At 31.7% G+C, this 19,615-nt stretch overlaps 1 protein-coding gene across 1 annotated transcript; it reads left to right on the top strand.

Annotated features, from left to right (window-relative positions):
- The first annotated feature begins 14,945 nt into the window (after positions 1–14,945).
- LOC133031222 (uncharacterized) lies at positions 14,946–18,536 on the top strand. The gene is made up of 2 exons (XM_061104671.1): positions 14,946–15,399; positions 15,514–18,536. Exons 1-2 carry the CDS (start codon positions 14,946–14,948, stop codon positions 18,534–18,536), a joined length of 3,477 nt encoding a protein of 1,158 aa, XP_060960654.1.
- The last annotated feature ends 1,079 nt before the right edge of the window (positions 18,537–19,615 follow it).

Raw genomic sequence — 19,615 nt, 5'->3', positions numbered from 1 at the left:
TTTTATGTCAGTACTGCCACGTGTCAACTCATTTCTTCCCCATCAAGCTTCCATGTCTACTCACTACCGATTTGGTACTAAATATAATAGAATATATCCATAGATAAATTATTATATACTAAAAAATATTAAATTACTCATTTTTTTAAAAAAAGTGAGAACACTGCAGTACACGAACCAATAATCGATGCTTTTAAAAAATAAAAATAAAAGTAAAAATTATTTATTAGTATTATAATGTGGTGAACCGGCTATACCCGGTTGCAAAGACCTTGGTAAAAGCAACATGACGATCACAAGGAATCTAGGTGACCGCAAAAAAATATCATTTCAACCGGTCAAATTCATTATTTTCATTCCACGTTTTGTATTTTATTTTTAGGATTCTTAACCAAAAAAAAAAAATTATCAGCAACGATATCTATTTAATATTCCTATAATTGGACTTTGTAGGGCCCAAATGAAAAGCATTTAATTAAAAAATAATTGAACGAACTAGATATTTCTCTTACTCGTCACACGAACATTTACTGGCCGTTGGATGCTTGATGACGTGGCATTATTTATTTTCGAACCAGATATCCGAACCTACCTGGTGCCGAACCAAGTGGCCCTTGCGCGTCGATCAGCGCGCCTCATCGAGACCGTTAATATCGGCTGATCCTACGACTGAGATTAAGCAAAAGCAGGGAGCAAACTCGTGTCGCGGTCACGGAACTTCAGAGAAGTGTGGGTCCCGCTTTTAGCTGCCGATCTAGAAATTATTTCCTCGCGTTGGCCTATTTGTCACGTTCGTGGGATGTGGCACCTATGATGACGTGTACTGGGTCCCACCCTTTGTTCGTTTGTTTTTTTTAATGAATTAAAGTGAACAACCTACTCTTCCGGTCAATTTTTACAGCTCTAGTTAAAATAATATAATTTTTCCTATGCAACGAAAAATGAAGTTTCAGTTTTAAAACAATAAAAAATGAAAAGAAGGGCTATTCTGCTTTCTCGCTTTTACTCCACGCGCCTATAGCGGGATTCACATTATTATTATCCTGACTATTAAATGAATTATTATATTTTAGTAATATTTTATTTTATTTGCACAAACAAAATGTAAATATTTTTATTAAAAAAATGTTCCAGCGTGGCGGTGTCTTTTTCACCACGTGTCATAATCATCTGACGTGGACACACAATGCACTATTCACTTGCCGATTCGTCGCCTCGGATCTTGTTATTCCCTTCTGAAAGAAAAATTAAAACTCCCTTCCGCTTTTCCTCGCAGTCGGTAAATATCTATAGATGAGAGATTTCTCTAAAATCACAGGGAGGTGACCTATATCTTATAAATAGGAGATTTTCATTGGCTAAAAAGTCATTTTCCGTTTCGCAACACTCCATTTCCTTTCTTTTTGCTGTCGCGGGTGAAAAGTCTCCGTCACGGGATGGTCAATCAAACAGCCCTCCTCATTAAAATAATGTATTTTCTAGAGAGACCAGAGTGGACACGTCAGATTATTGGGCCCACCTTAACTTGGTTGACCCACCAAAATGAATCCTTTTTTCTCTTTTTTATTTTTTTTTTAAAAAAAAATCTAATATCTGTCGCACTGTGAGAAGGCACTTCCCATCTCCATTTCTCTCGCTGTCGTAAAACGACATCCTTAGGAATTGCCACGTGTACGAAATTATGCTACGTCATATGCCCACGTAGCACTTTTTATCACCGTGTGTAACCCTAGCCGTCAACCCACATATTTTCAACTTTTTTTTTCCCTTAGTATCAACTCACTATCCATTAATTAAATGATTAATATTATTATTATATAATGTCAAAGAAAAAATGATTAATTAATATAATATTTTTGAATTGCTATTGATTAGAGTATACTTCTACGTGCTATTAATTTTTAATTCCAAACCCCACTATTATTTATTTTTATTTTTTTGAAAAGGATCCCCACTATTATTTAATATATATATATTATGTTAGGGATATTATTTAATATATTTGCTGACTACTTAGAATAATAATAAAGCACTTTGCTCTTATATATCTTTTGCCATCCATGACTTTCTAAATTAATGTTAATGGACTTTAACAAAAAAAAAAAGCAATTAATTAATCTCAATAATTATAATAATTTTATTAGGAAAAAAAATAAGAAGGATGTTACCATTACCCTTAAAAAAATGGAAAGACAATTTAATAGTTAAATCTAATTGTATATTAGAATCGGTATACTAACTTGATTTATGTTTTTCTTTTCTGAATTTAACTTTATATATGTTGTTAATTTTAGTAATGTCAAGTTGTGGATTGGATTGTGATCTTATTTTGTTTTTTAGTATATATAAGAAATAGTGATTTTTTAATAGTATTCATAAATGTAAATTTGTTAATTTCTTTGACCCACCTTAACAAGAATAATTTTTATTTTCTTTCAAATATTAGTTTATTGAATAATTTATGCCAAGTATGACAGGATTAAAATAATCAAATTGTACTATTTTAAAGTTTATAATAAACTTATGCGTAGCCCCTATGCAATGAATAGGGCTATAATTAAAATATATATTTATTTTATATTTTATATAATATATATATACATGGTTAATCCTAATTGCAGGCTTGATCTACTTCTTTCTTGTTGGACTCTCCACATTAGTGAATTACTAAATATAATATTCTTTGATAATTTTTTTTTATTAATATTTGCCAACAGCTAAGAACTAATATTTTATAGCACACATATTATTTTATTTTTTTATTTTCCGAGCAATAAAAAACTACTAAAAATATATTCAAGTAAGAATAATGCAAAAGCAAACTTATAGATTGTGGTGTTCAAGAAAACAACCAAACCTAAATAAATGGCTCAATATATTATATTGACAAGCTGGCAAGCAAACTCTGTGGACCCAAAACCCTAACGCAATCTTTAGGACACTAATACAATTATTAATTAATAAATTAAGTAATTAATTAAATATTATTATACGGTATATTATTCATATAAATATTTTAAGCATAGCATAAATATCAATTACTCTTATAAATATAAGTAATGTTAAATTGGCATAACCTAGTTATAAGACACTAATGAACCCTATTAGATTCTACGTAATACTATAAATTAATTATTACTAGTAAAACTTCAAAGTACCTAATTTATTTTATTTATGGAATTTTTAATAACGACGAATTTGATAAGTTGTAGGCCCCGCCTAATTATACCAAAACAAAGATTAAAATATATTTTTTTTCTTTTGTAAATTATGCATTACAAAATATTTAACACGACTCATTCAATATAAAATTAATTGATATTTTTCTGAATAAAAAAATTCTAAATTTTTATATTTATTTAATCCCTGTCTAATTATTTTAATTCATAAATCTCAATCATGTAAACAAAATGAAATAAAAAAAATCTAAAATATTTATATAATTAACCGACAAGAAAATATATTATATAATTTTAAAAATATATACTAAGTTTAATCCCCTCCAAATTTTACAATAAATTTTGGGGGTTATATTATATATTTTTATAATTCAACCAAATAAAAAATGATTTAAAACGATTATAAGTCTATAATACACACTTAAAGGTTTATTTCAGTAGATTTTATCTGTTTCGGTTTTTAATAAAGATTTTTAGTCTAATCTTTTCAAGATTGCCTACGTTACAATTATAAAGAATCGCCTGTAAGAAAATTGTGAATACTTTACAATATCGATAATAAGATTCAAATATTTTATTATACGTGTTGATGCTGAAAAATGGTCAACTCCGTATCGTCTGATAAGCGATGGCGACAAATAAAAAAATAATAAAAAATAAAGAGAACACCACAATTTATAGTAGTTTACTCCCCATATCACGATGGTAATGAAGCTACATCTACTTAGAGCTTTTATTATCACAAAAAATTAATTGCCTTACAGGAGAACTCAAAAAAAATGACTAAGTCTAGCTTCACTTTACAATTTCTAGAGAGAGAAAATCTGACCTTGTAGAGAGAATGAAGAGTGTGAATAATGAGTTAGGAGAGCTCTCCTTTTATAAGGAATGAGGTCCAAGTAAATTACAATAAAATAATAGAAAAATCACACAAAATTTGTTGGGAAATCCAACACTATCTCGAAAGTTAATTTTTAGGCCTGAATCTTCAAATTTGTGACAGGGTGTGAGACACACTTAGATCCATCTTGAAAAGAGCTTTAATTGACCACTTAAGCCTCATCATTTGGATAAAAATTGAGAGAATTATGGCCATTTTAGTGAGCGGTGTGCACTGTTGAAAAGTGATTGTGACATCATCCTAACTTTTGGCCGCCCAGGTTGACATTTAATGTCAACCTAGGTGCCCATAACTTGGTTTTTTGGGCTTCAGGCATATTTTGAGATGCTTGAATGATGTGATAGCTATCCTTAGTTCATTCTTTGACCTTGAAGAAGTTCTCTTGGCAATTTTACTTGATATGCATGGGTGATTCCTAGTGATCCACTAGTGACGACTAGGTGATACTCGGGGTGATCACTAGTACACATGGGTGTCGGTGGACTTACACGTGACACGTGTACATGAGATATTAACTTGCAAAAGCGTCCAAATCTTATTTTTGGGGAAAAATAAGACTGATTCCTAGAGTGGAACTACTGTTTGAAGGGCAGAACACTGAGCCCCATGCCAAAGTCAACATAGGCACCTAGTGTGCTTGCACACTCGCGCCTAGTGATGCCTGGTGGCTAACTTAATACTCGAACAATATTTTATCCTGATTCCAAGTATCATATCTTATTTTTTAGAGCAAAACAAGAAGAATACCCAAGACAAAATCACAATCAAATTGATAGAACCACCAAAAGTGTGGCTACGTCAACCTGGGCACCTAGTGACTGGGATGTCAACCTAGGCGCCCAGCTCTTCATCTAGCTTGATGGCTTCATTTGCTTCTCGAAGAGCACTTGTATCTTCCTTGTGGGTGAAAATAAGGAAAATTCATGGGAGACTTCTTTGGAATGATGCTCGGGGTGCCCCGAGTTGAAATATATGAACTTGGGCACCCAATATGGCATGGGGGCCTGCACTAAGCGCCCAGGTGGGGTCCACATCTCTAAAATTGGTCTTGTTGATGTTCAATCTTCTTTTTAATAAAAAGTGCTCCACGAATTTCAGTTTTGTCATTTGCACGGGCGGAACTTGGTGAAACGAAATCAATTCCCAAGTTGAAATAACAACATGGGTGCCCATAGTTGTGTATGGGCTCCTTCGGGATGTCGTTGATGAAATATCATGTCCTTGCATTGTTCCTTGATGGATTTAAGGATTTGGGATCCAAGTATGTCCCCATATACCTAAACCCTAGTTACAGTGCGCCCAGATCGACTATATGTCAGCTTGGGCTTCTAGGTGACAGGGTGTCGTTTCATGCAAACTCATCCCCAAAGTATGAAACTTAGTTGGGGCATGTCTCTCATGTATCTGACGACAATGGTTGAGCAGATTGCCCATAAGAAGGTGACTGGAACCAAAATTGATGTGAGTCAGCGCACAAGATATCAACTTGGGCGCCCAACACTAATGTTGGTCCTAAGTTGAGCTTTGTGATGTCCACGTGACATCCTCAGCTCCATGGTTCTTCATTTTAGGGTAATTATGATGACCTGTTTGTTGAAGGATAGAACTTAGAAACGACTTTGAAGGTCTTGGTGCCTACTTGGGTGCTCCCAAGGTGCAGGTAACATTGTCCTATTTTGGGATGCAGGGCCCTGTGATTGTTTCTTTTCGTGTCATGTGTCAAAATTAGTGTCCATATCATCAAGCTAAATTTTTGGGTAAACAATACACGGTGATTGTTTTTTCTTATATGCATAATAAGTAACTTTTTGAATTTTATTTTTGGCATTGTAAATTATTTAAAATTTTATGTATAATTCTAAATATGTACATATATATGCGGTCATAAAAAACAATTTTTTTTTAGATTCCAAAGTTGATAAAAAATCTATTAGACCACCCATTTAGCAGATGTACTTCACAAATTATCCTTTAGTGCTAGATGAAAAAAGAGTAACAAAACCACTTGAAAAAAATTAATCTTAGAAAAAAAAATAGATAGTTATTAAAAGAAGATAATTATTTTTTTTTATTTTAAAAAAAGAAAAGATAATTATTTAGTCTGGATCTACAAATTTTGACGGTAGTATTATTAAGTATATTAAAAAGACAAAATTAATTTATTTCTTTTAATTCAGTAAATAAATAAAAAGGGTCCACAAAGTGGGACAAAGCGTGTAGTATCACGCAGTGACTTTTACACCACTTTGCTAATTTTCATCTTTATAATAATCAAAGTTTTTGTGTAATTTGTCTTTCTATCCGAGCTTTGAGCCTCAGAAAGAGGGGTCTATCTATCTATTTATAAACATTTATATATTAAAATTAATTTTCTTAAAATACATGGAACATTTCTTATAGAAAGCATATAACAATTTTTTTTATTATAAAAAAAATGAAGAAAATATTGGTATTTTTATAATTCTTCTATTGGAAATTGGTTAATTTTGACCTAACCCAACAATACTAAAATAATTAACTCATATAAATTAAATATTGGTATTAGTGATGTAGTGGCAGACGACAAGCTCTCTCATGCTCTACCTACAAATAATATAATAATTTAAAGCTACAAAGAAATTTATAAAAGAAAAAAAAGAGAGAGATAAAAACACAATCATATTGTGTTAAAATTGAAAAATCACATTTCACAAACATCCAGGCTTATGTTATTTGGACGAAGTGACTTTACTATTATTCCTTATTTTTTGAGAGGAAAAAAAAAGTAGTGCGGGAATTTGTCCAACGGGAATGCACGTGGGATTTGGCACGTGGATACAAGCACACGTGCAAGAAGAGGAGGATCAATTATTTATTGGAAAACTAGAGAATTAAATCGCGCTTCGGGAGATGTAGCCCAACTTTTGTAAATTATATAAATATATATTATACTTATTGAGTTATATAATCTAAAATATAACATTTAAATGTGTGTATTATAAACAAAGTAATAATATTGAAATTAAAAACATGACCATGAATAGCACTTTTATTATTTTATTTTATTTATATATTAATTTTTGATCCGTATTTATATATATACTGCATTAGATTGTGCGGATTGTGAGAGTCACTAATCCTTTCACAATAATTATAATCTTTGTACTGAATGAGCGATGTAATATAAATATAGTATTGTATTGTAAGATTAATAAGAGATGAATTTTTTAAATGATGTATTGCAATAACAAAGTTCAAATTTATTGAATAAGTGAATATATTATATTCTAAAACATAATTTACAATTATTGGAACATATCTATATTTTGACTCTTTTCTCCTTTTATTTTCAACACTTATTTATTTATAAAATTGGAGAACAAATTAATAATTGGAAATTCAAATAAAATTTGATAAACACGTTCGAACTAATTACTTGCATCATCACCAACTTCATCATCAACAATTAGATTTTTTTTTTCTCTTTGTACTTTGAACCGACACAACGACATGATAGTGTTGTAGATAATCTTCCAAATCATGACAATCCTATCATAAAATGATGTCTTTTTTTTTAAAAAAAAAAAAAGAAAAGAAAAAGAAAGAGAAAAAAATTAAAAGATTATATGCACACTAATTCCCTTATTTTAATCATGTAATATTGATAGTAAAATAATAAGATTACCCTATTTTAAAAATGGCTTTATTAGTTCCTTTCATTATTATTATATATATTTTAAACACCTCTCACTATATTTTTCCTTAAAATATAGTTATTAGTTAATTAATTAGCTTATTTACATTACATATAACATATATTTATAGGCTTATTTTTATCAAAACTTAAACTTTGCATACATATATAAACTACCTTCCTCTTCGTCTATTCATGGAGTTGTTACAATCAAAGGCAAAGGAACTTACAAAATCAAGCTCATTATTTATAATATAAAATATTTATTGAATAACTTATATAATAATATACACATGTAATTTTATTAAGTGCTACAACTGTTTAATATATATAAATCCTACTTATATTCTTTTTGGATATATAAATAGTTTCTAATTATAATACAAAATTAATGACGCGTTTTGAGTAATTTTTAAATATCATTATGTATTGCCTTTTCATATATTTTTCTATATGTATATGAAAGTAATAATAAATTTTATATTTATTTATTCAATATTATCATTATCTATATTATATATTTTAAAAATAAACTATTATTCCATACAAATATAATTACTAACTCTCTTTCTTTTTTAAAAAAAAATACAAAAAACTTAACTCTTTATTTTATTTAAAAACAAATAAAACATATATATTTTCATGCACTTCGACCTATATGTACTACAAAAATATTGTATCAAATGTAAAACAAAAAAAAGCTATATAAAGCTATAAAGTTTTAGGACTGAATTTAACCTCACATTAATGAAAAAAAAAATAATAAAAAAACTATTAAATTTACCAAGAAGGCTCAGCTAAGAAGAGAATCATCATGTTACTAAAGTTCTTCCACTCATAATAATTTTCAAATAGTTACACCAAGAAAATTAGAGAAAGAAAAAAATAAAAAAAAACCAAAATTATGAAAAAGCAGTTTATGTTCAACAAAATCATAAAAAATTAAAACATAAATAATAAAAAAAAAAATGTTATATACCTTAGCTCTTGACTCTTAAGGCTTTCAAATTGGATGTGTAATTTGAATTATGGATTAAAGGTCCATGCATCTTCTTATATAAGCAAGGTTTTTGATCTTTGATATACATCTCATTAATATCCTCTTCCTCATCTCTTTTAAATTATTTTTCAGTTTTATGTCTCATTACATTAATTAGGGAGGTGTAAGGTTGTGAATAATAGTGTTTATAAATTACTCTTTAATAATAAAATAGATAATTGGCAAATTTGTATTGAAAGACAATAAAATTGAAACTGAAAAAATAAATGAGGACACATTATCACGTTTAGACTTTCTCTTTAGTTATATAATTAAATGTACATTAATCTTTTAGATCAAAACTGAAAATATTAATGTATGTACATAGATTGTCAAATAGAAAAAGTAATTAAACAAATTAAATAAATAACAAAAATTAATAATAAAAAAAAGAATAGCCAAGAAAATATATATAATGATAAAAATATTATTAAATGATAAAAAAAAATGTGAAAAAATTAAAAATTAAAGAATGAGAAATAAAATTTAATTAGGATGATTATATAGGTACTACTAATTAATTATATTATATAGTAATTATTAGTAATTATTTATTAAAGGATAAAACTAATAAAAATAAGGGAATAAGAGAAAAACATAACGTAAATGACAACAATAAATAATAATAATTTATAAAATAATAATAATAACAATAATAGAATAGGAGTTATGAGAATAAATATGCACATAATAATAATGGAATAAAAGTTATAAGATTGAATAGACACTCATAAATAAAAATAGATAAATCTTAAAAAATCCATCAAATAAAAAAATGACAATACTAAAAATGATAGAATGTCATATCGCATACTCCAACAATACAATTATATAGATTATATATATAATATATGTAAATAGATTGATCAGGTTTTGCTTATTTATTTTAAAGAACGAAAAAAATAGATATACAATTTCATTGCTCTTAAGAGTAATTATAAATTTATAAAATTGTTATGAAATATTATTAATATTTTTTTGAGGATGCCACCTAAACTATATGGTGATTTCCTTTTTTTTTTTAAGGTATTATCACTATTTTGTTATGAATATATGATATTTTTTATGTTTAATAAATAAAAATTAAATATATTTATTTTTTATAAGGAATGACAATAGTTTTAAAATGCTATAAATTAATGCGCATATAAATAAATAATTTTTTACTCTTACATATTTAATGCATTCATATGCTTTTATTTGATTTTTATTGGAAAAATGTGCTAAGCTCTTAAAAAATAAAAAAATATAATAAAAAATGTAAAGGATGCCACCTAAACTATTTGGTGCTTTCCTTTATATATATATATTGATGATTGATATTGATGCTATACTTCATCAAAATTTATCATGAAAATATATTAGGACTCCTTATCAAACTGCTTAAACCACTTAAATTGCCTCCATCATATTGCTTCACCAAAAAAAAAAAAAAATACGATTTGAAATTCTTTGTAGTGCGCTCCCAATTTAAATTTTTTATAAACCGTGCAGTATAGATGTATGATGAGTATTTTTTCTCCTTCTGAGAAACTCCATTCTCAATCTTCTTATTCATTTTATTCTTAAACTCTATAAAGTCTTTGTTACAAGTTTCCATCAACTTATTGAAGAAAATCTTTTCCTATAGATACTCGTAGAAGAATTCAAGGTTTCAACCATTATTACTACAAAAAGAAGAATGATAGTTTTCTCCTCCTTACCAGTAAGTATGCCCATAACAAATAAGGTATTCCCTACACATCATCAGCTTCTGTGCAACTCTCGAAAACTTTGCGCAGTTGGCTAAAGTTGATAGATGGATCACCGTTGAAGTACTCGACAATCAGTCGGTTCGAACTTCCTTTTTCTTCAATTTCTTGTTCCGTAGGCCTAGGTGACAAGTTCAACCTATCACCAACGCAAACTTGACCCGAATGAATTTGTATCTCTTCTTCGTGAAATAAAAGTGTACCTCATCTGACTTCTCAGATTTGATCTTATACATGAATAACTGATGAATTAATGCCCCCAAAAAGTTTAATGGTTTTCTCTCGAAGAATTGTTTGAATGAGGATTCCTTCACCTTATTCCATAATTGGAATTCCTCAGATTTTACCTTAATTCTCGGATAGTAATAACTTCCGGCACGCCAACTGACACGACTTGAGACTGGAATTATAAGGCATGGTGGTCTTGAATTTAAAAAAAAAAACACACAAGAAAATACAAGTTATAAATTTTGCAGCAAATCATCAGGCCTATATCAAACCAGTAACAGACACACGAACATTAAAATAAATTAAAAACGCAATCACTATCGGTCCAACTATCGGGCCACAATCGTCCTCTATCTGCCCTACATGTGTATTTGGAAATATAAAAAATGCTATAACACTATCAGACAACAATCATCCCCTATCGGACCCATTATCGGACATGTAGCAATTTAATACAAAAGTACAAATGTCAGACACACTATCAACCCCCATCATCCTCTATCAAACATAAAAAATTCTATTAAAAACTAAAATATGCTATAACAATCGGACCCATCATCGGAGCAACAATCGTCCTACGTCGGACTGAGACCCATTTTATAATAAAATAGAAACACATAAATAATCGAACTCACTATCGGAACTTATATCATCCTCTATCGGACCTAAGCATTTATGGTTTAGTATTGGGCCTATGTGGGACCTACATCGTCCTCTATCAACCTTTTATCTTTAACCACTATTATTTTCTCAAATACACTTGCATCCGACTTATATTGGGCCTATATTGGGCATGCATCAAGCCTAAGCTAAAACCAAGATTTCTTGCAGTAACACATATACGACCCAAAACAAATAAATCTAATCAAACTCACACATATCACAAATCAAGCATTACAAAGCAAAAACATACCCTAAATCAATGAGCAATTAAACCCTAAAACAAGCATATGCATAAATAGTTAAATAGGAATTCAAAACTTACCTTAGACATTTTTGAAATGGTTGTTGATGGGGTTTGGCTGTCAATGGTGGTCCTAGATGCAAGAATGAGTTGAGGATATGAGGTGATTGTCCTCGCCGTTGTTTTAGGTTGTGATGGTGGTTGTGGTCGTTGTTTTGGGTTGGGATTGTAGTTCGGGCGAAGTGCGCGAGAGAGAACGGAGGGAGAGAGAGACCAATGAGGGGGTGAGTTGGATTTGTGAGATGGGTAATTTTGAGTTTTGAGAAAAGTGTACCTATTCCTCAAATTTTGATACACTTTTTTCGAAAGTAAAGCGTTAAATAGATCAAAAAATTAGACCTCACGGTCATTACAAAGGATAGTTTTAGGTATCGAGGATAACTCTACGAAACCTGTAATGTTTTGGGTTAAGGCCCATCTAGCCACATTATGGGCAGCGAAGTTACAAACTCTAAAAATAAAAGAAAAATTACAAGATAAAAAACACTTAGAGAGTTGATTACAGACAGAGACATAATTATCAAGATTCCAAATATAGTGAAGCCCTTTCAGCGCTTTGATAACCGTTTCTGAGTAACTCTCTACCAAGACATAGTTATGATTTCTAATGCGAGCCGAATCTAATGCAAGATGACACGACACCGCCTCACTAATCAGCGGGTCTCTGAAGTTGAGCCTGGAAATAACGGCCCAAACCACCGTCCCGGTGTGATCTCTCGCCACGGCCGCAATGCACATGGAGTCTCCACCAACCTTGACATCACAGTTGATTTTGATCCAGCCATCTGGCGGAGGGGTCCAAACCGGAGAAGCCGTAGGAACCGTCGGAGGGAGTAAGCAGGAGACATAATCCGTATAACAGTGAGAGATAGAGTCAATGGCAGTCACAATATTACTCCATAGAGAGGTATGTACCTTGTTATTACGAGTTGTCCATATTGTGTCCACTACGATAGAAGCATAAAGGAACAGCTTGTCTGAGTCCACCCCATTCAACCTTATGTTCTACAGAAATTTCACCCAATCCCGAACTCGACCCCCAGAACCATGGATCGGGAACACTCCCTAAGGAGAGGATCTCCAGAAATGGTAAGCAAAGTTACAAAAGAGGAACATGTGTTCCATTGACTCCGCAGCCTCCCCACACAAGGGGCATGTGTCGTTGTCGATTGGGATTCTCCTAACCAGGAGGCCGCGGGTCGGTAGAGCATCAGAGAGGATACCCCACCAAAGGAATTTATGCCTTTCGAGAATTTTGGAGTTTCAAAGTTTGTTCCATAAGGTCGGCGCCACCACACAGGCAGGGGCTCTCTCCTCCGCCTGCAGCAAATAAGCAGACTTAGTGGAGAATTTTTCGCTGCTTTCCTTAGTCCAAATCCACCTGTCTCTCTCCTAGCCACAAGGCCTCCCCCCTTTCAGGATATTCGTAATCGTGCCAGAGCCAAACAAGGACTTGAGTATGGAGATATCCCAGTCCCCATGATTCGTGAGCAGATCCGCCACCTTAACCACCCTCTCATGGCACGAAGAAATAGGTTTGATACACTTATATTTAGTATATTAATTTTATTCTAATATAGGTATATACAATCAAACTTCTCTACTCATAATCTTACTAATAAATCAACTCTTTCATCATTCACGTGAACCACCTTTCACTTTTACCACATCAAAATAGAAAAATTATTATTTATTATTATCATTTTTTAACTAGAAATTGCAACTTATTATAGTATCAAATTTTTTTAGTTCCAATTTAAAATTAAAATTATCAAGAGTGATTGTTACAGATGTAAAGGTAAAAATTTGAATCAATTCCAATTACATATAAAGATTTTCAATGATCTTAACATAATTACATATAAATTCGTTATATACTAATTAATATTTTCTTTTTTTTGAAACAATACTAATTAATATTCGGATCTTCACATTTTTTTTATGGTAAGGTTGAAATTGTTTATGAAACCACTTATCTATGAACGCAACTCTATGGTGAAAGTTCAGCTCCAACACACCCCATAGCTATAGTCTTCTTATTAGTTACCATATATTCATAGCACTAGTAGACTAGTCTTGATTTTTGAGACCATATATTGTTCTTGTTTCTGTAAATCTGTATATACATGATTTTTATTTAAAAGTTATTTACAAACTTATAGTTGGTATTTTTTATTAATATTTTAAGTTTTCGGGTATTTTTGAAAATTCCTCAAAATTTATCACTCCACCATGAGAAATAGCCCAAGCTAAAGTAGGCCATTCAATTCAAATATTATTTTTTTTTTGGATTTTTACAAAAATACTAGATTTTTGGTAAAAATTTACAATTTTACTATCATACGATTTTTTTTACAAAAATACTACTTTTTATAAAACAATCGTAAAACTACAAAACAAAACAATTAAAACAACAGTGAAACAACTAAAAAACAACCTTGGAATAATAGTAAAAACTTAACACAATACATAATATAAAATTTATACAATATTTTCCCACAGTTAAAAAATAAAAAAATTGAAAATTTTAGTATGTAGTGTAAAATCTCTAAATTTAACCTTTCAAAAAAAAAAAAAAATTAGTAATTATAAAAGTGACATCATTAAAAAAAATCCATATAGATAGTGTTATTTTTTTTTTTTTCAAAAAAGGACCTATAATACTAATAATTAGAGGTTAAAAGTATTGAGGGAAATGATCAAGATCAAATCACACGAATTCCACAGTATATATAAATATATATTTACATATAAAGGTCAGTCCAATAAAAATATATAGTTCAGTTCTGCAAAAAATATATATATTATAGTTCAGAAAGGGTACAAATTTGAAACATTGAAATTCAAGGTCAAATTTGCATAAAAAAGAGGAATTTTGAAGAAAGTATAAACGGCGTGTCGTTTTTAGTTAAACTATCTGTATTTGTCCATTGTGTATCAGAATTTACTTTAAAAACAAATTGTGCTATTACAATTACTTATTTAAAATTAACAAAAATTAATTCACGAAAAAAGAAACTTATTATTTCTCAAATTGGCAAGTTTTAATTACTTTGAATCGACCGACATATTATATATATCATCAATATTCACAATTAAATAGATTTTGTCTATTTTAATTTATAATCAATTGATATTCTCTTTATGTTACACATAGTCGCGTACATGATAAAAGTTCTATTACAGAGCTTACTAAAAAAAAAAATTGTAATGACTCAATCTACTCTCCACGATTGCCATCTCCACGATTTGGAGCTCCGCGGCTACCCATACACATGGGAACGAGGAAGAAATACTGGCCAACTTGCCGAAATTAGGCTTGATAAAGCTCTTGCCACTCAACAATGGTTAGATATCTTTCATGAAGTAACTCTAACTAATCTTGATTTCTCTTGTTCCGATCATACCCCAATTATTCTGGACTTTAATAATGACAGCCATGGTAAAATTGTTCATCACTTCCGGTTTGAAAATTTGTGGTGCCGTGAACCTATGTGCAAACAGATTGTTCAAGCTTGCTGGGAAGAGAATACTCATTTGTCTATTGTTGAAAAAATAAAATTGTGTGGTCTGGCTCTTGATAACTGGGGAAAAAGTCTTAAGGGCAATTTTAAAAAGAGATTGGCAAAGAGTAAAAGTGTTATGGCAGCCATGAAACATGATGGTAATTCATTTTCTTATCAAAATTATGATGCTGAGAAGAGTAATTATTTTGAGATACTTGCCCAACAGGAAATATATTGGAAGCAACGATCAAAACAACATTAGCTCAATGCAGGCGACAAAAACAGCAAATACTTTCATGCCTCTACAAGTGCTAGGAAAAGAAACAACCAAATTCACCAACTTCAAGACTCAAATGGCAATTGGGTTCGATGGGATACCGGTTTGGACAAGGTAATTTCAGATTACTTTTCAAATCTTTATTCTGCTAGTGGTGCTCATCCTAGTTTGGTGGTAAATGGAATTAGAGGCATTGTTAATAGTTCTCAAAATGAGGACTTGCTCCAGCAGGTGACTAGTGAAGAAGTTAAAAATGCCTTATTCCAAATGCATCTTGATAAAGCCCCCGGGCCTGACGGAATGGGACTAGGTTTTTTCCAAAAGCACTGGGATATTATTGGAGCAGATATTGTTGGCTTGGTCACCAATTTTTTCAACACAGGGGAACTCCCAAGAGATCTCAATACAACCAATCTTGTCTTAATTCCGAAGAAGAAGAACTTTCTGTCTATGAACAATCTGCGGCCTATTGCTCTTTGTAATGTGTTGTATAAAATTGTCTCTAAAGTGCTGGCAAATCGAATGCGGGGAATTATTGACAAGATCATCTCAACTACTCAAAGTGCGTTTATTCCTGGAAGACTAATCTCTGATAATGTCATGATCGCATTTGAAGTTATGCACTACCTTAAGCGCAAGACAAAAGGAAAAAAAGGCTTCATGGCTCTTAAGCTCGACATGAGCAAAGCCTATGACCGGGTTGAGTGGAGTTATCTTCAGGAAATTATGAGCCGTATGGGCTTTCATGATAAGTGGATCTATCTTCTGATGCGGTGTATCACCTCGGTTCGATACAATGTTCTTCATGGTGGCAATGTTGTTGGCCCCTTCACTCCAACTAGAGGTATTCGCCAAGGTGACCCTTTATCTACTTATCTCTTCATAATTTGTGCTGAAGGCTTATCAATGCTTATCAATTCTGCTGAATCTAACCGCACCATCCATGGATGCCGTGTTGCAAGAGGAGCCCCCTCCATCACACACATGCTCTTCGCAGATGATAGCTATCTTTTTTGTCAGGCTTCGATTGGTGCAGCCCAAGGGGTTCGAAATCTACTTTCTGAGTTTGAACAAGCTTCTGGTCAAAAGGTCAACATTGCCAAGTCATCTATATTTTTCAACCCCAACTCAGATGCTCAAACCCGCTCTCATATCAGTGCTATCCTTGGAATGGCCGAAGCTTCAGATGGTAGTCTATACTTAGGCTTACCCAATATCATTGGTCGTAACAAGTCAACTATCTTTGGCTTCTTGAAGAATAAAGTTATTGCTCGCCTTAATAGTTGGGATGGCAAGTTTCTCTCTCGTGCCGGTAAAGAAATTCTTCTCAAAACTATCATTCAGTCTCTACCGACATATGCCATGAGTGTCTTTCTAATTCCTCTAGGCATCTGTGAAGATATTGAGAAGCTTATGGCGGGGTTTTGGTGGAAGACTACATCTAGTAAGGGTCGAGGTATTACGTGGATGTCTTGGGAGAGAATGACTGCTTCAAAAGATGAGGGTGGTATGGGTTTTCGATGCCTTCAAGAGTTCAACCTTGCTATGCTTGCTAAACAAGGTTGGAGATTATTATGTCAACTCAAGTCTCTGATAGGACGTGTTTTCAAGGCAAAATACTTCCCTCACACTGATTATCTTTCAGCCAAACTTGGCAACAACCCCAGTTATGTGTGGCGAAGTATCTGGGGCGCTCAAAGTGTGGTCCGAACTGGTGCTATTCGAACAATTGGGAATGGTCTCACTACAAATATTACTTCCCATCCATGGATTCCACATTCTTCTAACAAGTTTGTATCATCATCTCATCCAGCTTTACATGGTCATACTGTTGCTTCTCTCTTTGCAATTGATGAAAGAAGATGGGATGCTGAAATCATTAACGACTTGTTCAACCATCGAGATGCTACACTGATTCTTGGCATTCCCTTGTCACCAAATGTCGATACTGATGTCTGGTCCTGGACTGGAGAGCGCTCAGGCATTTTATCTGTGAAAAGTGCTTACAACCTTCTGCAAAATAGTAAGCCTAAGCGCCAAGGAGCTGATAACTCTGGGTTCTGGCGCAAGCTGTGGCATCTAAAGAGCCCCCCAAAGGTTAAGAACTTCTTGTGGCGTGCTACTTCTAATTGCCTCCCAACATGCCTCCAACTTGTGTCAAAACATGTGAGCATCTCATCCTCTTGCCCGGTATGTAAATCCCATCCTGAAACGACTGTCCATGCTTTATTAAACTGTCAACTTGCTCTGCATTGCTGGTCAACATTGGGGATTACTTTGAACATTACGTTATCATCATTCGGCAATTGGCTACATGAAGCTTTTCTAAAGCTTGATGAAGATCAAGTATGCCGTGCTGTGATGCTATGTTGGGCCTTATGGAAAGCAAGAAATGCTACCGTATGGAATAAAAAACAGTCTTCCCATACTAAGATTCTGGCGTCAGCTCGTACAACCCTTGATCACTGGCGAAAAGCTCAAGACAATACATGCCTATCTTCCTTGTTCTTTAAGAATAAGGGGGATGGTGCTGAGCTTTGGACTAAACCTGATTCAAACAACATCAAGGTCAATGTTAATGCCGCCCTCTTTGCACAAGACAATTCATATGGTTTTGGTATTGTGGCTCGTGACAGTCAAGGCAAACTAATTGAAGCAAAAACTTATTACCATGGAGGTGATTTCAGTGCTGAGACCATTGAAGCCATTGGTATCAAGGAAGCTCTTAGTTGGATAAAAAATAAAAAATGGCAGAATGTACAGGTTGAGACAGATAGCATGGTCACCGTTCAAGGTATTCGCAGTAATCAAAAGATGAACTCTACCTTTGGACTTGTTGTTCAAGATTGTCAATTTCTGTTATCTTCTTTAAATAATGTAAACCTCTTTTTCATTAGACGATCAGCAAATCGAGTTGCTCATGTTATAGCAAGGCACTCTCGATTTTTTCCTGGTTGTAGCATTTTTGAGCATAATGCTTGGGCTGATTTAAAAGCTCTCTTGTACTCTGAATGCTAATATTTCAATGAAGTTGCTATTTCATCTTCAAAAAAAAAAACAAAAAAAAATTTGTCCCTAAAAAAAAAAATTTTTTTGATTTTATCAAAAAAATAAATAAATAAATAAAAATTTGATATATATATATATATGGAAATTTTGTAGTAGGGGATATACTTTTTACCTCATGCTATAGGGAAGGAAATTAGGCCAATTAAAGATTAAAAACAACTGATTGTACACAAATTTTATTTCAGCATCTACATAGGATTATTTCATATTCTTTTTGTTTTGTTTTGTTTTTGTTTTTTTTTTTTGATAAGTTCATATTCTTTTTGTTTAATGATGATTTTTTTTTTTTAAAAAAAAATACTGATGAATTATTTTTTTTTATTTTATTCATTTTTGTAGTGGTCAATCATGACCGGCCTTAGGTATAGGCGAGCTAGGCCCGTGTTTAGGCCCCACTTATATTAGGGGCCCGAATAAAAAATACCTTTTAAAAAATAAATACCATTTATCTTTATAGTAGGGGCTTAATTTTTTTTTTTTTTTGCCTATAGCCCATTTTAATTAAGAAAATTATAAAATGCACCCCACTAAAATTGGAGCACTGATGCACCCTTATCTGTTCCAATATTCAAGGGACTTTTTTATTTTATCTTTTTATGGTCGTGTACATTACAGTTATTTAAGACATCTTGTAAAATTTTAAAAATTTCAAAAAAATTAAACACGCCAAAAGTAAAGTTATAAAAAAATTAATAGCAAACTTCGTAAATAGAATTATTTTTTGAAAATAAATACCTATGTAAAAATAATTTAAATTAACTTTAATAAAATAATAATTTAAATTAAAAATTAATAATTTTTTTTAATTATTAATATAATTTTATTTTTTAAAAAATAAATATATAATTAAATATTATTATAATATGCATAAAGTTTTAATTGTATACAAGCAGTTCTATCGTAAAAGTATACACCTTATATCTTAATGACCACATGATCTAAAATCAATGGTCAAAAAAACTTCCCTACCGGTAGGGAACTTATGCTAAGTCCTACCATAGTCTTGCCCTATATATATATATTGTAAA

Source organism: Cannabis sativa, chromosome 9, assembly GCF_029168945.1.
Source record: "Cannabis sativa cultivar Pink pepper isolate KNU-18-1 chromosome 9, ASM2916894v1, whole genome shotgun sequence".
NCBI lineage: Eukaryota > Viridiplantae > Streptophyta > Magnoliopsida > Rosales > Cannabaceae > Cannabis > Cannabis sativa.
Note: the sequence above shows the minus strand (reverse complement) of the source record. Positions and strands in the feature narration are given on the sequence as shown.